The 25342-nt window shown below is 40.9% G+C and overlaps 2 protein-coding genes and 1 non-coding gene across 3 annotated transcripts; 2 read left to right on the top strand and 1 right to left on the bottom strand.

Moving 5' to 3' along the window:
* Nucleotides 1–4023: 4023 nt before the first annotated feature.
* On the top strand, nt 4024–4096 carry Trnak-cuu (transfer RNA lysine (anticodon CUU)). Its single transcript has one exon. It is a non-coding gene; the product is annotated as a tRNA-Lys (tRNA).
* A 323-nt stretch (nt 4097–4419) lies between these two features.
* On the top strand, nt 4420–9365 carry LOC134217898 (ras suppressor protein 1). Its single transcript, XM_062696733.1, has 6 exons — nt 4420–4678; nt 4940–4990; nt 5203–5442; nt 5512–5594; nt 8600–8847; nt 8917–9365. Exons 1-6 carry the CDS (start codon nt 4531–4533, stop codon nt 9005–9007), a joined length of 861 nt encoding a protein of 286 aa, XP_062552717.1. The 5' UTR covers nt 4420–4530; the 3' UTR covers nt 9008–9365.
* A 4273-nt stretch (nt 9366–13638) lies between these two features.
* LOC134210347 (uncharacterized) lies at nt 13639–14959 on the bottom strand. The gene is made up of 2 exons (XM_062686394.1): nt 14312–14959; nt 13639–14253 (listed from the first exon to the last, which is right to left on the bottom strand). Exons 1-2 carry the CDS (start codon nt 14864–14866, stop codon nt 13639–13641), a joined length of 1170 nt encoding a protein of 389 aa, XP_062542378.1. The 5' UTR covers nt 14867–14959.
* Between the last annotated feature and the right edge of the window lie 10383 nt (nt 14960–25342).

Here is a 25342-nt window from a genome sequence, read left to right on the forward strand (position 1 = left end):
ACAAAACTAAATAAAACATGCAGCATTTAAATTTTATTGCAAAAAGAAACTATCCATAAGGTATCTCCTACATTTGTTTCTTATAAAATATAGCAATTATGAAAAATATTGTCACGCATTTAACCATTCCGGCTGGATTAGACCAAAACCAAGACGACATGGTAAAATTGAAGTCAACTTTCAAAAGCTGTAAGTTTATTTGTACATAGATTTAAAACATAAAAATGATGTTGTTAACTTATTAAAACCTAATTGAAGTAATTTCATATCTCGAGCAAAACATTTTAAGTTTAAAAACAGTATTCTAAGCATGTCCAAAATTGGTTCATTTTTTATTGAACTGAACATATTTTCGACATATCTTCTTTTTAAGTTCTAGATCTCTGATGCAAAAGATAATTGGATATGGATATAAATCGATCGCAACTTTTCAACGCGGACGAATCTGCTTAATCGTCAAGCTCATTGCTTCTAAAAGCGTTGTATTGTGGGGTGAGAGAGCAGCTTTTGGTCGAAAATGAAACAAGACTAGATTTACCTTCATGCCATGTTTCAATTTCGACGGCACATTGAAACTTAAGCTGATCTTGTCATAAGACATTCCACTAAAAAGCTCAAAATAATTTTCTTATCACTTAAGCTGATGTTTATTGGGAAATCAGAAAACCCACGCGATCTTCCTCAACGACCGAACAAGGACTTACCAGTTTCGTACTATTCTTCCAAAAAAGCATGGATGGCACGGGTGCTGTTCCGAAGATTTTGTCGCGAAAAGGGAATTGAGCTGAAGGCTCTTCTTGTTTTAGGCAACTGCTCCGCTCACAATGACGGTTGGGACTTGAGCAGTGACGATGGTCTGATTCAAGTTATCTATCTGCCCCCAACGTAACTATCCAACACACAATTTTAGCTGAATAAGCAAGCTTCAAAGCCGCAGAAAACTATGTTTGGTTATAAAAGCGTTTTACTCACCTTCAATGTTTGTTGGGTAGTGGGTGCCTACCGATGGACCAGTCTGTCATAAACGCCATCAATACACGATACAAAAGAAAATTAATGCTTGAACATGTACTAGAAGACGACTAACGGTTGTAAGTTTCACTAGAAATGTGTTTGGTTTGGTTGGCCGCTACATGGGAGGAAATAAACCATTCTACAATCAGGAATTCGTGGAATGAGTTTTCAGATTTTGCGATGAGGAATTCATAATGGATGACTTGTCCCAAATGAAGAAGCAACTTCGATTAATGATGATTTGGCTGATATTAAGGCGTTAGTAGCTGCAGCTGATAAGCTCATCGGGGCTCAAACAGGCTCAAACTAGTGAGGAAGCTGTGAACCGAAGGTTGAATGATCACTAAGGGAAATTTGTTATGTGGCACAAGCCAGGTGTATACCGACGAAGAAATAATAAATGGTTTGCTACGTGGTTTGGGTTTCGATGAGTCAGTTGTTCTAGACGAAGGTGGTTGAACGATACCGATATAAATGCTCCTGAAAATTTATCATCTTATACAATTATATAGACTCAATCAAGCCAGACTTTTCTCCTGTGTTCCGATCGTTTGATATCGTTATTACATACGTTGAATTTGATGTTTCTGGGACTGTTCGTCTCAAATCTCTACGCAGCAAGTTGATTGAAAACGAGTGGAAACGGCGCAATATGTAATCTTAAACTACATGAACTTGTTTACTCATACTTTGTTAATCGAAAATGAAATACAAATATTTGATTATTTCTGAGGACAATCTATTATGAACTCATTTTCTTACTCCTTGAAGAATTGATATTTCGAAAATAATGTGACATAAGATTTTGACATCCAGTTGCTTTTCAATTGAGTCGTGTCCCAACCAGCGGAGGCTCAACTAAAAAGTGGCCCATGTATTAAAATCCCAACCAGCGAATCATGACTGTATCAACAACAGCCGATATGCATTCCCTAACAAGTGAAAGGTTTTATCCGTATTTAAGAAATCTCATTAACAGCAAAACTGGCCCATGCTGTATTATTCGACTCCATGCATGCCCAGATTTAATTCTTTTAACTAGTTATAACCTACAGTATTTATTAATAAATAATAAGAAGGAGCTCCTCGAGCCAGATATAAAAGCTTTCGGGCCGGCTATGAAATATTTTTCTCACACCACAAATGGAGCTAAGGGCCGTACGTTGGTAAGCCTTGTTTTACATATTCATAAATTCCAGCGAATAAAATGAGTAAATGGATTCGGAAGTTTACGAACTTATAGAATTTGAAGAACATGAATCTGAAGGTTGCGGCTTGGAGGAGTTATTTGGTAAGAAGAATGTGAAAATCATAATATTTTTTTCAGCCTTGGGAAAATGGCAAATATCTTATTTATTTAATACTAGCAGACCCGACGATTCGAACTTCGTTCCGCCTAAAATTAGTTTATTAGGTATATGATTGGCCTCTGCCTTTGTATTTTCACGCCGAACTGTTCAGTAGTTTCCGAGTCTATAAGGTTCAGACAAACAAAATTCAGTATATAGATTTATATTTTAACCTGAAGACAATGTCAAGTAATTTCCTTACGGTTATTCGAAGTCGAAGAAACGATACTCGTCATCAAGATACCGCAGTATGAGAGGGTTCATCGTACATCCAGTTCAACAAGATTGTGTTTTCTCTAGTAGGCCTCTAGTCTAGCTAGTGCATACAGCCGCATCTAGTGAGGTGTCGCCGCCACCACCTGGTATACCAACAGTAGGGGAAACTGGGGTAATATGTACCCTCGGGGTAAAACGACCCTTTGGCATTTTTGAGTATATTTTCGGCAGTTGTTCCAGAGTATTTACTACAGTGCATGTAGCTCGGATCTCGTCGTTTTACCTCGGAGTGCATATTACCCCAGTTACCCCTACATAAGATCCGTGTAAGAAGTCGTCCTATTAGGGTTAAAGCATTGTAATAAATCAGCAATGATCATGCGTTCGTTTTCGACAAATATGTTCTAACAGTTCGAGAAAATTGGAAACGATTAATATTTTACTTTCTACAGAAAGAGAAGGCAAATATTCTGGATCAGGATGCCTTTATTGGGGGGTGATCTGACTTGCCAATGTCCCCAAGTCAGCCATCTTGGATTTTTGTATGGAATTTATGCTCGTTTGTTTACGTTTTGACTGAAAATTAATGTTTCCCCCCGCGCTGGTTATTCCCATCTACTGACGAAGTCGTTTAAGGTTTAACCTATACATACGAAAGGGCCTTCTTCTGGATCATTCAATGTACATCCCAATAAACATTTTATACAATATTTTTTTCTGGAAACTTCTTTTTTAAATTTTTAATTTATGTATAATTTTGTTGGATTGTGGAAAATCTGGAAAGATTGTGGATTTTTGGATTGGATTGTGGAAATGCTTATGAAAGATTTAAATTTGTTATTTTGCCAAAACTGGTACACCTCCCCTATTTCACTTTCACTGCAAAAAAGTACATGGGCGGGGCAAGGATGGAGCAAAAGACAGCGATAATCGTTAGAAGGGTGAAAAGTTGGCGGTTAACCTAGTAAATGGTCCCACATTCTACGTTTGCTCATTCGACTGCAGTTCACGTAGGATGAATCATAACACTTATATTAATATCTTTTGAATTTAATTCAAAAGTTAGTGCCTTTTATTGAAATTAGGAAAAATTTAAATTAATATTGAAAACTAGTCGACCCGGCAGACGTTGTCCTGCATAGTAGGCGAAAATGCGCGTTGTGAACTGCCTATACGAAAATTCCATACGAATCTTAATTTTAGTTCAATTTCATTCAACCCTACTCGTAATTTTCGCATGAGGAAATATCATATAAACCCGTCGGAAACGATAACGAACATATCTGCTGAAGAAATGGAGAAAATCCATCCAGCCGTTTTCGAGTTATGCGGATACGAACACAGACCATTTCATTTTTATTATATAGATAGATAGAAGATTTAAGAATCAACATTGATCATGCATTCTGCCTTAAGTTTATCTCTAAGCAACAGATCTCCTGCAGCCCGGCTAGCTCAGTCGGTAGAGCATGAGACTCTTAATCTCAGGGTCGTGGGTTCGAGCCCCACGTTGGGCGAGATATTTTTTTATTTTTGCTGTCAACTGTGAGGCTCATCTGTTTTCTTATTGGAATTGGAATCTCCCTTATAACTAATTAGGTTTATATTTTTTTAATTAATTTTATTATAAATAGACCAAGAGTTAAAAAACTGTAATTTTCAATTTACGCAGTGAAACTTCGGTAAATTTATATTTAACAATAAATTAACGTGGCTGTTTGCTTGTACTGTAAGAGCAGGCTGAATTCATCCGAAGGGTTCAGCTTACCGTGCTGCCAGCCATCTCTATCCCATTCACAAGTCACTTTCATTCATCCCATCGACACGCCACCAGCAACTGTTCACAGAGTGACTCTGTCCCGCAAGAGTAACGGTAGCAGGTGTAGGTACCAGCAACGAGTGCTAGCAGAGCAAGAGAAAAAAAGAACCCCATAACAGCAGAAACGGCAAAATGAATCAACCCGTCAGTTGTTTACCCGTGACAGCCACAAAAATGTCGAAGGCGAAGAAAGTGCTGGATGAGGCCCGCGAGACCCAAAATCGGGAAATTGACCTGGTGGACAAGGCCATTTCCACCTTCGAGGAACTGCCCGGATTGCGTGAGTATTTCTGCTTAGCGTGAATATTGGTGAGATCGGAACTGGTATTTCCTAATTTGGAAGAAACTACTTTTTTCATTCGCGTGTTTACATCCCGAAGCGGCTGGTTCGGTCTCGCTCGCAAGTTGTGTGATGTGTATGAATCTGATGGATATGCGATTGTATGAGAGATACGCCCTAAACGATGCAATGAGCATTCCGAAATAAGTTTATTATTGCTGGCGAATCATGTTTTGATTTTTATTCTTTATTTTATTTCAGTGAATATGGTATTCGTGACCCGGATTACATTGAGTCACAATAAGCTTAAAAGTGAGTATCGAAATCAGAATTTATCAGCTGTGTTCTAGTCCAAGTCCAAGTGAAGTACAGTGTAGTATGATGTGTTCATACCAGCTTAAGATAATTTACCAACACATTTGTATCGGATAGCATGAATGAAATTCATTCATAGCGAAATTGTTTACATCAGGGATGACTGTTATGCTAAATTAATAATTATGCACTCTTCTATTCAATTTTAGCTGTTCCGCCAGGCATCGCGAATCTAATCAATTTGGAAATTCTGAACTTGTCCAATAACTATCTGGAAGAGCTTCCACTGTCTCTGTCGTCGATGCCAAAGCTGAGAATTTTGAACTGCTCTATCAATCGTTTGAGCACGCTACCGCGAGGATTCGGGGCATTTCCGGTACTAGAGGTACTCGATTTGTCGTACAACAATTTGAATGAGAAGATTTTACCAGGGAACTTTTTCATGATGGGTGAGAACGACGCACATATTAAATTTTGGTGATTGATGCGATGATTGTTCATAATAATTCTTCTTTCAGATTCGTTACGTGCATTGTATTTGGGAGATAACGATTTTGAATTTTTGCCACCAGAGGTGAAAAATTTGAAAAATCTACAAATTGTAAGTATATTCTATTTCATCTTCGGCACATTTTTGTAATCTAGGGAGGATGCCTATTAGGATAAATCATTTTTTCAAGACGTATCCAGTTTTCCGCGAGCGGTAATGGCCGCCAGCTTGTCTGCGGGTTAGTTTCTGATTTGATATTTCTGGAGGTCAGCTGCACCCATCGCTCCGAGCTTTCTGATCAATGTGGCATATAAGAAGGTGCTGATTTAGTGTAGCCTTCTTATACCGTGGACCCCCGATAATTTGAATGGTACCGGTACCTCATTCAAATTAACGGGGTTCATTTTTAATTCGAATTTCTGGTTACTCTATTTGCATAAAAAAACTGGTTTCTGGTTGCTCTTTTTGCTGGTTTGTTTTGATTCTGCACTGTTTCACGATGTTCCATTTTTCTTTTCTCGATTCCACGTGCTAAATGACGTTTGAACATTTTTAATTTGAACGATGTTCTACGAACGAACGGGGTTCAAATTAAAAAGTGTTCAGATTAAAAACGGTCATATTATCGGGGGTCCACGGTATACCACATTGATTAAAATGCTCGAACGGTGGATGCAGTTGACCTCCACAAACGTCAAACCAGAGACTAAGCCGCAGGAAAGCTGAAGTGCTCCCAGCCAGTTTCAGCCAGATCCGTCAGTCCAAGTGGATGCTCAACGAGCGTGAAGTTTATATGAAAAAAAATCGACTAAAGAAATGGGAAAATACGTCTCGAAAAAATGATTTTGATTTTTTCATATAAGAGTGGTCCACCTTAATGCACATTAGACTGGCCCAGGATACAAAAAATCGTCGGATTCTACGGGACACCCCTCAGGATTTTGCATTTGAGTAAGAAAATCATTCTCCGAAAAGTTCAGCCTGATCGGTTATTGCACAAGCTGGCGCAATTGATTTGAAGTTAATTTGGGGCAAGGATGTTATCGATCATTTAGTAATTTGCGTTCGATCATTTAGTAGTTTGTCAATAGCTCATTCCAGAAGCTGAATTTCAGAATGTGATGTATGATGGACTTCTAGTGCGAAGGTTTATCTACAACTTTGCCCAATAGTTTGTTGTTAGAATTCAACTAATAACGGAATTTTAGCGCTAGTTGCAGTAGCTTCAACTAAATTATTGGAATTTTTTTTTATCATTTAGTCGAAGTTACTGAAACTTAGCTATAGCTCCATTACTAGTGGAATTCAAACAGCGAATCATTTGGCAGAGTTGTAGAAAAACCTTCGCACTAGAAGTCCACCATACAACACATTTTGGAATTCAGATTCTGGGATGAGTTTTTGACAAACTATTGAATGATCGAACGCAAATTACTAAATGATCGATAACATCCTTGATTTGGGGATTTCAACCGAAATATATTTCGTCCAGGAAATTGGATGGAAGAGCCCGATTGAGCCCATATTTGCAGGAAATGAAGTTAACATGCCAATAAACAATTTCACGTAAAATTCTACTATGATTAAATAAATTTTAAATTAGTTTTTAGCTGATTTATTTGGAGTTGGGTTGTGCACTTTGAAACTCATTAATTGCCATGAAAACAAGCGCATGTAATCGAAGGTAGCTGCGATATGTGTTATGCGCGTGCAGTAATTTATGTTTCAGTGCGCGCGAAACCACGTATCGCAGGCACCTTTGATTGCATGCGTATGTTTTCATGGCAATTAATGAGTTTCAAAGTGCTCAACCCAACTCCAAATAAATCAGCTAAAAACTAACTTAAAGTTTATTTAATCATAGTAGAATTTTATGTGGAATTGTTCAGTGGCATGTTAACTTCATTTCCTGCAAATCTGGGCTCAATCGGGCTCTTCCATCCAATTTCCTGTACGAAATAGTAACAGAGGTGTACTTTCCCATATATTTCGGTTGAAATCCCCAAATTAACTTCAAATCAATTGCGCCAGCTTATGCAATAACCGATCAGGCTGAAATTTTCGGAGAATGATTTTCTCACCCAAATGCGAAATCCTGGGGGGTACCCCGTAGAATCCGACGTCTTTTTTTCTCCCCATACTAGGCTGGGCACATGCTTCCGAGTTCCGACTGATACAGATACTATTACAAATATTCTAATTGTTAATTGAAATGAAGCTGTATAATTGTAAATTTATAATACAGTGTCCCCCCACTTATCCGGACCTCGCTAATCCGACGACTCGTTAGTCTGGATCTCGCTAATTCGGAATTTTGCGAATTAAAAAGTATCAACACCTATTTAAACACATTATGCTATCAGTTTTCAAATTTTTGCTGTGATTTTGTGTTGGTTCATTTGTATGGATTTGACAGTCGGACTAACGACAGAAATCTCGATAGTCCTGCCATATACATTTACACAGTAATACAGTATACTATAGTACACCACTAAGATATCAGTTTGTCGGTTAATCTAATTCGCGAAATCGAAGCAAATTCTGCTCTTCAATTATGATCGAGCACGAGACGCTTTCTTGCTTTTATCCACCTTGGGCGACGATTATGGGAAACCCCATTGCATCTCTTCCTCTCAGTTGCTCTACTTTAAAAACCCGTAAAGAACTGTCATTGGTTGTGTGAAGAATTTTGCTTCGACTTCGTGAATAGATTTCCAAAATATTGATTCATTTTGCTTCATTCGCTGCAATGAATACGAGAAAGACAAAAAACTTAGACATCCCTATTTAGGTAGACGAGGTTTATTATGATTCATTTGCCGTTCATGTTGAATAGAGTCGTTAAAGAAGAAATGTTTAGTTTTCAAACATAGATAAAGCAGAACGTCATAATCGCTATTTTTAGAATGGTTTCCAATTAGAATTTTTGAGTGTTTATAGAGACAGGGTTGAAACACAAATTTTAAACTGTACAATCGAAAGGAAAATATTGGAATGGTAAATTCTAATGATTACTCTCATTACTAATGAGAGTATACATGAAATTATTTAATTCGATTAATGTGACAACTTTGCTTGTTTTATATCGTCCTACTTATTTATTATTACAACTCTAGCTTGGACTCCGGGATAACGATCTACTGGAGCTGCCGCGTGAAATTGGCGAACTGACCCGCATCCGCGAGTTGCACATCCAGAACAATCGACTAACCGTGCTGCCGCCGGAGATAGCCAATCTGGATCTGCTGGGGCAAAAGTCCGTGCTCAAAATGGAAGAAAACCCCTGGGTTACGGCGATTGCCGAACAGTATATGGTCGGCATCAGCCACGTGCTCGAATACATCAAGACCGAAGCTTACAGAATGTAAGTCAGAGAAAAATGACTGACAATAGATTTTTGTTAATTTTTTTCTTCGTATTTTTTTAATTGCAGTTTATACAATCGATATATTTCCGCCGGAAAGTCGGGCAATGTACCGCCCAAGGTGGATAAAAGCAAGAAAGCGTCTCGTGCTCGATCATAATTGAAAAATGACACCATAACTGAGTATTGATTGTTCTCAACATATTTAATAGGCCATCGTAGTCTTCCAAATCACTTAAAAGTAATACATTTGCGGAATTAATTCATTATGTATGATTCCTTAATTCTTCTAATATTAGTTGAGCTAATCTTTAGCTATTTAGCAATTTACTGCTTTATGAACCATTTAACATCGTGTAATAAAATTTTAGAATACCTAACAGTAGGATCGTGCCTTAAAGTATAACATGTGCATTATGCATCTAATGTGCCGTTGAATGTTTTATAAATAAATGTTATTACTTTTACTAATAACTTATAAGTGCAAAAAATAAATGAAGAAAACTCATCTTAACATATCCAAGCGCATTTTCTCGATATGCTTCGAATCCAATTAATTCGATTCTCGCCAATTGAATTGAAGGCAAAAGCGCAGCTGGGAAAACTTTGCGCACTTGGCGAACTTGCGCTCCACCGTCAGCACATTTCCTCTTCCGGAGGCGAAGAAGCTTCGATTTATTATATTTTCCTCTCAATTTGCTTGTGGCCCATGTTAATGGGGAAAACTTTCCCCGCTCTGGATTCGTTTCTGTGAAAATGTAGTTTATTCAGAATCTTTTGGTTTTTTTTTCTATTGGATCTTTTATTCGTTCGCTTCTTGTTTCCTATATTTCCCCTTCGATAACCTTTCACTGTCAGAGTTAACCAAGTTTTCGTCTTTAATTTTTCTCCTCAGAAAAATGAAGAAGTTTTTTTCTTCGCAAACTCTTCATACTTTTTTTCAGATACCCTCATAATGGAAATTTTCATTTAGCCTTTTTATGTTCGTGTTCCCAAATCTTTTCGCGAGTGCCGCTGCAAGTTCATTTGCCACATCCTCCCGTCCCTCCTTCGTTATATTAAATTGAACAGAAAATGCTTTCAATTTATTGAAAAAGTGTAGTTTTTCATTCCGTCCGTTCGTCTTCCGTCTTGACACGAACAAGTGTAAAACTTGTCCCGACGAGTGCTTTCCGCAGCTGTGTCCTGGCTGTTGGATGCAAGAAAAGGTGGTTCCGCTGGTCATCTTCAAATCTTGAACAGATATGTACATTCTTTTCGTGTTACCATTTTATAAGTTGGCGTTAGTTGACATACTAATTTACCCATCGCCTAATCGCATAATAGTCCAATTTTTTTTAAAGGTTAAATGTTTTTAAAGGATATTCGTATGAACTGTTAATCTGTTCGAAACAAAGGAAAGACATTTTAAACATTTCGAACATTTGTAACTGTTAATTTTGTTTTATTAAGATTGTGAATTAGTGGATTTCAGTAAGACTATGTCAAAGGGCTTGACATCAACTCCCCAGATCATAGCGTGTAGTGGAGATTGTCTAGGACAGGGCTGCCCAACGTACGGCCCGTGGGCCGGGTGCGGCCCTTGGCTCCATTTTTTGTGGTCCGCGGAGTGCATGAAAAACTACTTCATAACCGGCCCGAAAGCTTATTACATAATGTAGGTTATTATTTTTCAGACCGGTTCACACGTGCAGGACTTTTCCGGTTTTTGTTTTCGATTTTTAAAATAGTTAGAGGCTTCAACAAACATGGGTTCTTTGGGAAAGTTGACCTTAAATAAGCCAAAGAATCGACTGAGACAATAAAACGAGATACAATTTTGACGGAAAAGGTCAATTGATGACCATCTTCAAATTACAGAGGAATTAGCAGCTTTGACCTCAATGAAGGAAACGACTTCCACAGGTATGGACCTGAGGAAAGCTGTTAAGATCTGTATGAAGAAGCTTGAACTCTTCTTTGAAAACTGAAGGCCTAACAACTGATGGAGCTCCGGTAATGACGGAAAAGAACATGGGCGTTGTGACACTTGAAAATCAAAGCAATTCGCTTAGAATCATAGGGGCGTAACTGCATTGCTCGATATCTCTTCGTCGATGCTTTATTTTTATTATGTGGCGAATTGCGGTAGATTTCCAATCCGTTTTGACTTGAATTCCAAACATGACTCATATTCCGAACACTCGCTTTTAAATTGTCGTTTTGGCTTTATTCGTGCAATTTTCTCCATACAAGCTTGAAATCGTTTGTAATCTTGATCCTCAGTAAGAAAAACCGATGAAAATTTTAGTTTTGGGCTAAAACGCCAGTGTTCGGAATATGAGTCATGTTCGAGATTTGAGTCAAAACGGTATGTCCAAAAACGATCAATATTCTTGATGTAGCTACGCTCGTTCTTAAGAAAATCAACATTACCTACGCGAGGAAACTTAACAACCACTAATTCCAAATTATGTTGATGAAAATGGAAGCAGAATACCAATGCCCAAGCTGCATGGTCCTGAATGGGTGAGCGGCTTGGCCTTTATAGTAGATGCCACCAAACATCTCAATGACTTGATCATAAAGCTGCAAATCAGAGATTATCACGTCGAACTTTTGTTATCCAACATGCAAATTATTGAAACAATTTCCCACAACTAGTATGTTTCAATTGGAGATAATTGACCTCCAATGCAGCAACGTTCTCAAATATAAATTTCAGAAAGACACATCTTTCGTAAGATAAAATATCTTCTTCCAAGAAGTACATATCTGTGAGAACAACTAAAAGTAAAAAGTAATTCAAAATTCGATCAACGATTGCGAAATCAATGTGCGTCGAGTATTGGAAAGGAGCCAACAATTCGATGTCCTGTTACGTAAAAAGAAAATGAAAATAAGCCCACAAAAAAAAAGATTGTTCAAGTGCCATTGAATCGTGTTAAGTTTTACTTCAAACCCGATTTGGCCGTTCTGTAAAACTAAATGCCATTCTGAAAAAAAATGTATTTTACTTTGGTTATTTTGAACATGTATAAAATATATGTACCGAATATTGACTTGAAAAGGTTGGGCATACCTGCTAGGCTGGGATGTGGTGGAGTTTGTCAGTGGGCTCAGTTAAACTTGTAGGGGAAATCTCTCAATACCGGACATTTCTCAAAATGACACTTGCAGAGGACCCTTTAACTTTTTTTGTAGTCACCAGGGTTTGAATAAAAGATATTTTAGTTAGGGGGACTAGGGGCATTATGGACACCCTTAGCATTTTGACAAGTTTCACTTATTGTAAATAACTTACTTCTGATCAATACCATCTACATGCTTTTGTAACTAATTTGATATAAGTTAGATATGAAAACTAGTTAAAAATATACATACATTCAATTAAAAAAGCCAACTTAAAATTTAACTTTTTTGATAACGTCGTGAGATCTTCTTCTTCTTCTTCAATGGCTCTACATTCCAACTGGAACTTGGCCTAGCTTTTCAACTTAGTATTCTATTAGCATTTCCTCAGTTATTAATTGAAAGCTTTTCTATGCCCGCCATTGCATGACTATGTATCTTGTGTGGCAAGTACAATGGATACACTATGCCCAGGGTGTCGAGAATGTTTCCAACCCGAAAACATTCTAGACCGGACCGAGAATCGAACTCGCCATCTCCGGATTGGCAATCCTACGCCTTTGCTCGCAAGGCTACTGGAGACCCGGGGTCGTGAGATACCCGGGGTAAAATGGACACCCCCATGGGGCAGAATGGACACCTTCAAGAATATTCAATAATACGTGCCTACCAGTGCCCAACTATCAGTGACTATTAGAGGGAATTAGTTTTGAACTAAACATACATAAAAAGTAAATTCAATTCTCTTTATTGACCAAAAAAAAAATAACAAAGGAAAATAACAGTATTACACATCGAGTCAACTTTGGATAAAAACAAATGTGTTCACTTACAAATATGGCAATGGGCTTCAATGCAGTCATGATACCAAGTGTTACAGTCCGGGCACTTATGCCACCCTTGGCCTCCATTAGAGGTACTGAAAATTGCACCACATAATTCGCAAAGGGAATCTTGAAGAAGTTTTGCTTTTTTCATCGTTGAGCCTTTTGAGCGTCCTCGAGCACCCTTTGGTGTTCCGGAAACTGTTTTGGAACGCACATTAGTTTGCTGCTGATATCCTTTTTGGAGGTCACTAATATCCTTCGAAGCCAAGGATTTTTGCAGCGCATCCCTGTATGGACTTGCTGTTATGTTGGCGGTCTTTCCCTTTCGTCTATTACGTGTGACCTTCCTGGTAGTTGTTTTTGCTAATGGAAGAATCGCTTCCGGTGACACTTTGAAAGCTTCCGTAGTCGGCGGCTGTTTGTTAGCTGTGTGACACAGATGAGGTAAGTCTTCTACTGGACGGACTTGTGATGTTGCATGTTGAATGTTTGATGTGAACTCAACAGGTGCTTGTACAGACGGCGTTCCATTCATATCATCTTCGAATCCTAAAAATGGTCCATCAGAATCACCATCATCTTCTATTGGAACATCCGTTACCATAGAAGGAGCGAAGTCGGTTTCGTTAAATATATAGGGGAACTGCTCCGTTTTCAATCTCACTGTACATATATTCATCTCATCGCGAAACAAAGAAATACGGCACAAATTTCGTTCCTTCTTTCTGCTAACATACATGCTCACAGCTGAAAAAAATCACAAAAATAATAAACAAATCAAATACCTTTTCGTTGCTTTGTTTTTCGTAGGACCAATATCGGAGCTATGAGATGAAGTCCAGGAGCAGTAACCCTACTTATTGAATGGCACGATGCCAGTTTTTCTGAATCCGTTTATAGCAGTGGCAGGAACAGCTGTCTGTGAAAAAGCATTTCCAACCAAACTGCTGATTTCGTTCAACGTTACAACCTTTCCAGGATTCTGTTTCAAATATTTTTCAATAGATAATGAAACATTAGTTTTGAAAGGGCCCATAAAGGCCACATCTAAAGGCTGCAACTTGTGGCTGCAGTGAGGCGGAAAACAGAGGATGGTAACATTGTTATTACGAGCTTTTTCAATAAGTGTCAAATTTTTAACGTGGGATGCATGACCGTCCAATAGAAGCAACACAGGAGCCTGTGGACTAGGACGGGTCTGTGCCAAAAAATGGTTAAACCATATGTTGAAATCTGCTATGGTCATCCATCCCGATCCATTACAGCTGAAAACGCTCTCCGCGGGTGCTCCTTTCTTTAACTGATCCGTTAAGCGTGATCGTGGGAAGATCAGCATGGGTGGAAGGAAATGTCCCGCTGCCGAAACGCACATACATGCCGTCGACAGAACCCCTCGATCCGCGGAAGTAATACAACCTACTTGTCTCCTTCCTTTGAGGGCGAGCACTTTCGATTTCTTAGTTTGTACCTGTAAATAGTAATTAGCAATAAGAAAACTAATATTAAATAATCTTTTCTCAACTTACTGTCAACACGGAGGTTTCATCGACATTGTAAATACGACTCGGAGGAAATTTTCCCGATTCCAACTGTTTCTCCAGCAGCTCGAAAAAGGAATTAACGGACACTCGATTGAATCCTTGAGCTCGGGCAGCCGATGTTGCCTCCGGTGTGCGTAATGAAAGCTCCGGATGTCGTTTTCTAAAAGATTGCAACCAGTCGGTACCTGCTAGCATTGTGGACTTGTTGAACGGATGTTTTTTATTGTTTTTCTCCGCGAGTTGATACGCCAAGCTCCTCGCATCCTTAGCAGTAATTCCGTAGCAAGTAGACTCCGCAGCAATTAAATGTTGCATCAATTCGTTTTCTTCAGCCGGCGTGAAAACAGGCCCGAAAGCTCCCAGTGCTTGTATTTCTTCCTCCCGCTGAAGGTATCGAATCAGAGTCGCACGGGGAATTCCATATGCTCGAGCAGCTCCTTTTTTTGACGTACCTTCATATTTTACCGCCTTCACTGCGGCTTCCAATGCAGTATTGGTCCACTTCCGGCGTTTTTGAGTCGATTTATAGTTCCGCACCATAACTATTGATTCTAACTTCAAACAAAACGAGCAAAAACACTGAACGCGTCTGATTTGTTTTGAATTTGAGGTTATGGTTGTCAACCATGAAGGTGTCAGCTCTACCCCATTGCAGAGTGTTCAACCTACCCCAAGGTGAAAGCATATTATAATTTCCATTTTTTTACATTATTAAGTTGGAAAACATATTCAAACATATATTTCAGAATAGTAGAAATAATTGAAGATTTCTCGAAGCTGAAAATATGCGACTAAATAACCGTCATTTATTTGCTAGGTCTTATTTGCTGATTGATGAAAATTATAATTTTGTAGTGTCAAAGCAAACTTGCGGATATTTTCAATAAAACTTATTGAATTATGACATATTTTAACAAGAATATGGAATAAATTAAATACTAATAAGAAAAATGAACTACCAGTGGCATTTAAAGTATTGTTTTTTATACATTTCAAAAGATACAAGGGGTGTCCAATCTGCCCCGGGTGTTCATAATGCCCCCAGGTACCCTACTAGATAAAGATTGTCGCTTCGGTTCCCTTTGTTCTGCTGTCCGAAACATGTGTGGTACATACCTGTCAAATCGTATGGATTTTCCTTCTTTGACATTTAGCTCCCCTATCCTCGCCAGCAAAAGATGTTCCGGACAGCGACGACAGCGACAATCTTTATCTAGTAACTAAAATATCTTTAGTTTGAATCCAAATGAGAACGAGAAAATCTCTTACTTATCATGGCTGTATACACTCTCGCTAGGTACCATACCGTGAGAGACGTTTTTCGGTAGCTGTTACAATAATGAACTGATGATACATTTCTTTTAATGAGCCCCAATTGCGGGGGGCACCGGTTCTGATGATGCAATTCCCCAACATAAAATGAGCGAGAAGAAAGTGTTTTATCAAACCCCTTCGGTGGGGGCCGCCTATCCGAATCAATTTTTTTTAATTTGTATACAATAGCGATAGTTTTGTTTACATGGCTTGTTATGATTCGAAGAGGTTTTTGCCTCTCTTTTATCGAGATTCGTTATCTATTGAGAGCGATTTCTGCAATCCCTGGTAGTCACGGTGTTTCATTTACCATTACTATGGAAAAAACAGCGTAATCCACTAGGTTAGTGGTAATGGTTATAAAATGTAACAAGAAAAGTACAAAAGAGAGGTCAAAATTGCACTCTAGGGAGATAGATTCAGTTATTTTCATCAATTCACATTTATTTCCATACATTTGAATGCATTGCAGTAAAGACACTATAAACAAAGACGCGAAATCTGATCCCTGGACAAACAAATTAACCGGTAACCCCGAATGCGCAACACTGCTGATGCTTGATAAACTTTTCAAATTGGTCTATAACATTTTCATGATCCAAAAATATTGAATTTGTGTTGCGTTCACCAACTCAAATTGGGTTGTGTTTAAAGTTTATTTTCAACCATTTTTTAAGGTCGATTAGCCCAAAATAATCAAAAACTAATAAAATAGTAGTTAAAATATGCCTTAAGAATTATTATTATTTATTCAGACTAAGGCCGAAAATACGTGGCCCTCAAATACGTGGCTTATGCGCCACTCCACGGGGGAGACCACTGATTTATTGCCCGGACGAGACTCTCCTTAGGGCGAGTCCATTTAATCTCCTCGAAAGGAACTTTACGGATCGTTTCAGCTAGCTAGCGAACCAACGACCGAACGGGTTTACCCTAATTATCGCAACGTCCTCATACAACAAGAAGGCATACTCAAATGCGATGCAACAGGTTATGCTGCTCGCAACATCTCATCATCGGAGATCCACCGATCGTCGCGCAACAAACAACAGATAGGAGGTGGTCTGACTGCCCCCTACGTCACACTCCCATATGGTGGAGGACGGGACTCGAAAACAACAAAGCCCAACAAGTAAGCCCAATGTACATATTCTGTATTAGTATTGGTGTCAGCATTAACGGTATATATAAGCTATCGGATGTGTGTGGTGTTGACATTCTGTCACTTGTTGTTTGTTTATTACACGCGTTGAAAATGGATTGGGGCATCAAAAATAGCCATTTTTGAAGGTCAAAATCATTGCGGCGTACTTCAAAACTGAGGTTTTGGGGACGATTGATGCCTCAAGTGGCCCGGTGCTAAGACGGAGATGAGCCCTACGTGTTCCAATAGGACGATAACCCTTTATACACGGAAATTGCGATTTTAGCCTAATATGGGGACAATTTCATAGACTTTTTGGACAAAACATTGCGACCTCCCAGCTTCCCGGATTTGAATCCTCTTAACTTTTTTGTTTAATCCTTTATTATGTTAAAGCTATACGAATACAAGGTCAGTAACTTGGACCAGTTCGAGTTGTAATTTTCAAAATCTGAAACGAAATGCCTATGCAGACCGTGCGTGCCGCTTGCGATGGGTTGAAGATGTACAAAAAAAAGGTCATTCCAAAAGAAATGTTACAAACGTTCCTTATAAACAATACTTCCAATGAAATGCAACCGAGAAAAGAAATAATTAAATCTCAATTTTTAAACATTTTTTGAAAGTGTATTCAAACTTATTGAACACCCTGTACATGAAATCAACTAAACAGCAAGGGATTGATGACAGAACTACGTTTATTATAAGAGAGACATATTTAGCTTTTCGATTACATGTATTTGGTTTGATACTTACATTTTAGATTTTCTCATTCATGTTTGGTTTTGTGTTCGTCCTCTCTTCTCTGTCCCTACTATGTGTGCTTGTTATCTCCCTGTCTAACTCTCATGTGCTCACGTGCTATTTGTGTTCTTGATGTGACGTCACGTTCCTAGCAGCACATCGGTGGGCTAGTCTGCGCTCCTGGTGACAACAAAATTTTAGCGGCGGCAATTCGTCACGCACGCTTTCACGGTCATCAAATTTTGTGAATGGCTTTTAAAGGCGCATTCCTTCAGTCTTTTGACTGGACAAAAAACCGACTACGAGGCGCCCTCAGCGGACGCCCCACTCCACAAAAAGAAAACTTCCACTGGTTGGACTCACCGGATTCTGATGGCTTACCGACCCAGTCGTTGACCTACGGGCAGGTCAATGTGCCCGTCTCGAGCGGCGACGATGACGCCAAGCGCCTACTTGGACGATGGCGGTTGGCTTGCCCGCTCTAAACGGCGGTGATGCGGTGATGGCGACACGCGGTGGCAGATCGCGATGGCCGAAGCGGACCGATTTACAGACCCTGTCCAAGTGGAGGTCCCCTGGGCCTCGCCCGGACGATATGTTGGCGGATCGTCCGGCTTCCAGCGGGTTGACGGTTGCTGGGAATGCTTTTGTCCGTGGAGGAGAGGAAATTCGCACGCTTGGGTGCGAGTCTGATTGCTGCGAATGAAAATAGCCAAACGGCTAAACAGAACACTAAGCAGAAGCACAGCACAGCACATATCGAGCACGTTACCTTATCTCGTTGGTTTTAACTCAATTATCGCACACAATTCCTGACTACGCACACTTTACTTCTAATCTAAGGACGAACAAATATTTAATTAATCACATGCACTTTACGTCACTATATTTAACATACTTTATAAAAAACGAATAAATTACAAACGCGCACACTTCCTATATACTGGCTGTTCACAGACGAAATGGCCGAATCTATGTTCCCTCAGATTAAGGAAAGTGAATCCCGGACAATCCTGAGATTCGCCATTTCCCGAAATTTCACAATTCCGAAGGATAACTCGGTGCGCTGGACCAGCTGCCGTCCCTTTCCAACCTTTCGAAGCGACAAATAAACTCGCCCAAGGAAAGATTGGGCAAAAATTTATGGCTTGTTGCCTATGCTAAGGGACAGTTAAACATTTAAACATTTTGAATGGCATTTTCGCTCATTCACATATATACAGAAACACATCTACTATTTACAAAAGTCTAACCGTTACACTGTGCGGTATATAAGAGTCTTCTCCATTCGGCTCGGTCCATGGCTACACGTCGCCAACCACGCAGTCTACGGAGGGTCCGCAATAGACCTGTGCGCCGAAGTATTTGTGAACAGCGGCGGCGTAAGGCCCTTTTTACACCGGCGGCGGCGGCGTCACGCCGTAAGCAATGTTCGGCGGCGGCGTGAATCGGCGTGATGAATTTTGAGCTGAGAAAAAAAATCACACAGCAAAGCTTATCATACTTTTTATGAATTTTAGTGGTTTTTGTACAATTGATTTTTTTTCCTTTATTTATGTGAATTTTTAAATTTTAAGTTCTTCACTCGTCGAGAGTACTAAGGCCAGGCGCACTTGGCAGGATGGCCACCCTCAGGTCCAACCGTGGGATCTTCCAATGGCAAATTTTAATTCAAATGAACCTAATATTAACATTTTTAAACTTAATACAAACACTTTAAAATTTGAGTAGAAGTGGTTAATGACTAAAAGTGGTCGATAAGAGGAAACTATGACGTAACATAACAGACAATAAAGTTAAAATAATACAACTACAGGAATGGAAGTACGGAGAATCCACGTACACCTTGGTAGTAATGAAAAAGGGTCCAGGTTACGTTAATTACGCTGCTCTCCGGAGATAATTTAAATGGCTTGAGGCAGGAGACTCTCCCCTAATGACGCTGTCAAGCCTCTTATTCCCTCTGGCCATCCGAATTCGAAATGGAAGTGAAATTCCGAAAATGAGACAGTAATGCCAATAGGAAGAAGAAGAAGAAGAAGGAATTTGAGGAAACTTTAGGAAGATGTTTTTGGTATTCTTTCGAAATTTCCCTCTGGAATTTATTTAGAACTTTCTTCAGGACTTCTTTCCGAATATCTTATAGGAATTCCTTCGGACATTTCTCCGGATATTCTTTTAGCAACTCTTCCAGAAATTCCTGTAGACCTTCGAAAATTTCCTTTTTAATTACTTTAAGAATTCTTTCGGGAATCTCTTCAAAAATTCTATTGGAAAATCTTTGGAAATTTTGTTTGTAAATTCCTTTATTTTTTTTCAACCGTTTTTCAAGTGTTTTTGTTTAATTGAAAATAAGTTTAATACTCAAATACCTTTACAAATTTCTTCGAAAATTCCATAAGAAATTTCTCCAAATTCGAGTTTATTCCGGAACTATTCCTGCAGTAATTTTGTATGGTTTACTGAAAGAATTTTCTAAAGACTCCCTAGAGAAAGTTCCAGAAAAATTTCTGAAAATATTACAAATGCCTTTCCGGAGGAATTTCTGAATTAATTCTGGATGAATGTCCAAATTAATTCCTGGTGGCTTTTCTAAAGAGATTTTTGAGGAAATTCCTGGAAGAATTTCCGACTCAATTGTTGAAGGAATAACCGAAAAAGATCCTGAAAAGATTTTCGAACAGGATTTTCAAATGAGTTTCTGAAGGAATATCCGAAAGAATTCTTAAAGTAATTTACGAAGGAATTTTAAATGGATTTTCAAAACAGCTATTGGAATTGACATAGAAATTTTTATTATCTCCAGGAATTTCTTAAAAGAATCCGTACAGTAATAAAACAAACTCAGTTTTGACTCTAGAAGCAAAACTACAAGTTGTAATGAAACTCATTCTAGTATTCCTTCGAAAATTCCGTCAGGAATTCGATCGGGAATTTCTCCAGGAATTCCTTTGAAAAACCTCCACAAATGAAACCAATTTTTCTGGAGATTCTTCAAAAACTCTCCTAATATTAATTCTGACAATTTCATCACGAATTCCTACAGAAATTCTTTTTGGAATACCTTTAGAAATTTCTACCCATGTAGATGGGCACACTTCCCCACAGTTGTAATGGATTTGACGCGCCCTTCCTTAAAAAGCCACCTCTTGGAAAGCTCAAAAAGATTGCGAATCTATTTATTAGTCTGTTGGATTAGGGTATACCCCGTTAGGCATAAGTACGTTAGGCATAAAGACGTTAGACGCCTAATGGACGTTAGGTATAAAGGACGATAGGCATAATGTACGTTAGGCATAAAATGACCCAAAGAACAGCCTATGACATAAAAAAGGCAGAATTATGCCAAACGTCCATTATGCCTATCGCAGATTATGCCTGTCGTCCGTTATGCCTTATGCCTAACGTCGCGGACCCGTTGGATTACACTGTTGAAAGGAGATTCTCTCTATTCCGCGGGCTTCGCGCAAGTGTCTCTGCTTACGGGCCCACCACCTCCGTTTTTGCCCTTCACACAGCAGTGCATTGAAAGCAGATTGGTAATTAAATTCGACTGTTATATTGGATGGAGCCATATGCAGAGCAAGACTCAAGTCAGGATGGTGAATAGCTACATACATACGAACATACCAACTTTTAAAAATTTCTACAAAATTCCTTCGAACATGATTTTAACAAATCCACTGGAATTTTTCCAGACAAGGCATTCCATTCCCTCCGAAATTCATCTAGTAGTTTTTTAGGAATTTCCTCCGCCATGTCCTTCCAAAATTCTAGGACGAATTTTCAGATATCTCCGTACGAATTCCTAGAGAGATTTCCAAAAGAACTCCTAAAGGAATTACCGATATGCTTAAATTTCTTAAAGAATTTCTTTGGACATTCCTCTAAGAATTCCTTCGAAATTTTCTCCAGGAATTCCTTCAGAAAATCTTCTAGGCGGAGATAAATTCTCAAGACTAAGAATTTTCTTCAGGTATTCCTTCGAACTTCCAGAACATCAGAAGTTACCATTATAGCATTCTGTAGCCAAGAAGATCTAGCATGATCTAACATTTAACATGCCTATGCGGGTAAAAGTGACAGAAATAAAAGCAAACAAATCTGCTAATGGTATAATAACCATTTAATTAATGCCGGATAGGTTGCCTTGGTTCGGCCGATGCAAACGCACTGCATACTGTGATTTTTGTGTTGGCCAATCATCGGCGTGAAGTACGAAATTCGGCGGCGTGGAGTCACCCGGCGTATGGCGCGCCGCCGATACCTTGACCGGCGTCGGCGTACGTCAATAAGTGTCAGCGGCGGCGGCGTGGCGCGGCGGCGCACAGGTCTAGTCCGCAAGTCACCTTCCACCTGATCGACCCACCTTGCCCGCTGCGCACCTCGCCTTCTTGTGCCCGTCGGATCGTTGTCGAGAACCATTTTCACCGGGTTACTGTCCGACATTCTGGCTACGTCCCCCGCCCACCGCAGTCGTCCGATTTTCGCGGTGTGAACGATGGATGGTTCTCCCAACAGCTGATGCAACTCGTGGTTCATTCGCCTCCTCCACGTACCGTCCGCCATCTGCACCCCACCATAGATGGTACGCAGCACTTTTCTTTCGAAAACTCCAAGTGCGCGTTGGTCCTCCACGAGCATCGTCCAGGTCTCGTGTCCGTAGAGGACTACCGGTCTAATGAGCGTTTTGTAGATTGTCAGTTTGGTACGGCGGCAAACTCTATTCGATCGGAGCGTCTTGCGGAGTTCAAAGTACGTACGATTTCCAGCCACTATGCGTCTCCGATTTTCTCTGCTGGTATCATTTTCGGCAGTCACCAGTGAGCCCAAGTACACAAATTCATCTACCACCTCGATTTCGTCACCACCGATTCAAACTCGCGGTGGGTGGCTCACATTGTCTTCTCTTGAACCTCTTCCTATCATGTACTTTGTCTTCGACATGTTAATGACTAGTCCGATCCGCTTAGCTTCCCTCTTCAGTCTGATGTAGGCTTCCTCCATCTTCTCAAAGTTACGTGCCATAATATCTATGTCGTCGGCGAAGCCAAATAGCTGGACGGACTTATTGAAAATTGTACCACTCGTGTTAATCCTTGCTCTTCGTATTACCCCTTCCAAAGCGATGTTGAATAGCAGACACGAAAGACCATCACCTTGTCGTAACCCTCTGTGTGTTTCGAAGGGACTCGAGAATGCCCCTGAAACTCGAACTACGCACATCACCCGATCCATCGTCGCTTTGATCCACCGTGTCAGATTATCCGGAAATCCGTGTTCGTGCATCAGCTGCCATAGCTGGTCCCGATCGATTGCATCATATGTGGCTTTGAAGTCGATGAATAGATGATGTGTGGGAACGTTGTATTCGCGGCATTTCTGCAGTACTTGGCGAATGGCGAACACCTGGTCCATGGTGGAGCGTTCGCTCATAAAACCCGCCTGGTACTGCCCCAAGAACTCCCTTGCAATTGGTGCTAGTCGACGGCATAAAATTTGGGAGAGTACCTTGTAGACGGCGTTCAGCAATGTGATTGCGCGGTAGTTGCTACAATCCAGCTTATCGACCTTTTTGTAGATGGGACAAACGACACCTTCCATCCACTCCTGCGGCAAAACTTCCTCATCCCAAACTTTGGTAATCACCCAGTGCAGCGCTCTAGCCAGTGCATCACCACCGTGTTTAAACAGCTCTCCTGGTAGTTGGTCAACTCCAGGGGCTTTGTTGTTTTTCAGCCGGCCGATCTCCTCCTGGATTTCCTGGAGATTCGGAGCCGGAAGTCGCATATCCTGCGCGCGTGCTCCTAGGTTCATTACCATACCACCACCGTTGTCTGCCATATCGCCATTCAGGTGCTCTTCGTAGTGCTGCCGCCACCGATGGATCACCTCACGCTCTTTCGTAAGAAGGTTCCCGTTTATGTCCTTACACATATCGGGCTGTGGCACGTGGCCCTTACGTGAACGGTTCAACTTCTCAGAGCTTTCGTGCGTTATTAGCGCGGTACAGTTCCTCCGTCTCTTCACGGTCTGGTTCTTCCTGCTGGCGGTTTTTCCTCCGGAAAATCGAGTTTTGTCTGTTCCGCGCCCGTTTGTATCGTGCCTCGTTCGCCCTCGTGCGGTGTTGCAGCAATCTCGCCCATGCTGCATTCTTCTCCTCAACTAACTGCTCACATTCGCCGTCATACCAGTCGTTTCTCTGATCCGGAGCCACCGTGCATAGTGCAGCGGTTGCGGTGCTTCCAATGGCGGATCGAATATCTCTCCAGCCATCTTCAAGAGATGCTGCGCCTAGCTGCTCTTCCGTTGGGAGTGCCACTTCCAGCTGCTGCGCGTAGTCTTGGGCTAGTCTACCGTCTTGTAGCCGCCCAATGTTATGCCGCGGCGGACGACTCCGACGCGTGTTGATCACCGTCGTCGAGAGTTTTGAGCGCAGACATACTGCAACGAGGTAGTGGTGGGATTCAATATTCGCACTGCGGTAAGTGCGTACGTTCGTGATGTCGGAGAAGAATTTACCATCGATTAGAACGTGGTCGATTTGGTTTTCCGTTACTTGATTAGGTGATTTCCATGTGGCCTTGTGGATATTCTTGCGGGGGAAGAAAGTGCTTCGGACTACCATTCCGCGGGAGGCTGCAAAGTTTATGCATCGTTGGCCGTTTTCGTTCGATACGGTATGCAGATTATCCGATCCGATGACCGGTCTATACATTTCCTCCCTTCCTACCTGAGCGTTCATGTCACCGATGACGATTTTGACGTCCCGCAGTGGGCATCCATCGTATGTTTGCACCAGCTGTGCATAGAATGCTTCTTTCTCATCGTCGGGTCTCCCTTCGTGTGGGCAGTGCACGTTGATGATGCTATAGTTGAAGAAACGGCCTTTTATCCTCAGCTTGCACATCCTTGCGTTGATTGGCTGCCACCCAATCACGCGTTGGCGCATCTTTCCCAGCACTATGAAGCCGGTTCCCAGCTCGTTGGTGGTGCCACAGCTTTGGTAGAAGGTAGCCGCTCGATGCCCGCTTTTCCACACTTTCTGTCCTGTCCAGCAGATTTCCTGCAGCTCTACGACATCGAAGTTGCGGGGATGTAATTCATCGTAGATTATCCTGTCGCAACCTGCGAAGCCTAGCGACTTGCAGTTCCATGTTCCAAGCTTCCAATCGTGATCCTTTAATCGTCGCCTAGGTCGTTGCCGATTGTATCGAGTCGTATTATCTTCTATGTCGTTCGTAATAGTTGTTTTTATTGGGCCTGCGCAAACCTCCTCCTTGGGCTTATTGGGCCTGCGCAAACCTCCTGTCTCGTCGGAGGGCCGTCGTGTCAGGGCTGTTTAGCGTCCCACCTAACACCAGGACTTGGGCTTGTGCGCTTTGAGCGGCACACGGTCGCTTTGGCGGAGCTTACTTGCAGATACATGCAGCTTTTTATAGAGGTTTAACAGGGCCCACTGTCAAACCCCACCACATCCTAGGCAGGCGCCACAACTCGCAGATGGCCTGGGGAGGGATCGTCAAGCCCTTGGACATAGTCCCTGCTGCCCTTGATTGTAGAACATAACATGTCAATATAGTGCTGCTTCCACCTTTCGATCACCACACGTTCGTCCGTCAAAATGCTCCCATCCTTATCCCGGCACATTTCGGCTCGCGGCACGAAGCCTTTGCGGGATGCGTTGAGCTTCTGGTAGAACTTGCGTGTTTCTTGAGAACGGCACAGCTGTTCCATCTCCTCGCATTCCGCTTCTTCCAGGCGGCGTTTCTTCTCCTGAAAAAGGCGGGTCTGCTGTCTCCGCTTCCGTCTAT

The sequence above is a fragment of the Armigeres subalbatus genome, chromosome 2 (assembly GCF_024139115.2).
Source record: "Armigeres subalbatus isolate Guangzhou_Male chromosome 2, GZ_Asu_2, whole genome shotgun sequence".
Lineage (NCBI taxonomy): Eukaryota > Metazoa > Arthropoda > Insecta > Diptera > Culicidae > Armigeres > Armigeres subalbatus.

Excerpts from the sequence above, each read along its gene's own strand:
- LOC134217898 (XM_062696733.1), top strand. The coding sequence starts at position 4,531 with ATGAATCAACCCGTCAGTTGTTTACCCGTGACAGCCACAAAAATGTCG. Across the intron at positions 4,679-4,939 it reads CGAGGAACTGCCCGGATTGC|TGAATATGGTATTCGTGACC; the intron begins GTGAGTATTTCT and ends ATTTTATTTCAG. Across the intron at positions 5,595-8,599 it reads ATTTGAAAAATCTACAAATT|CTTGGACTCCGGGATAACGA; the intron begins GTAAGTATATTC and ends TTACAACTCTAG.
- LOC134210347 (XM_062686394.1), bottom strand. The coding sequence starts at position 14,866 with ATGGTGCGGAACTATAAATCGACTCAAAAACGCCGGAAGTGGACCAAT. Across the intron at positions 14,254-14,311 it reads ATGAAACCTCCGTGTTGACA|GTACAAACTAAGAAATCGAA; the intron begins GTAAGTTGAGAA and ends TACTATTTACAG.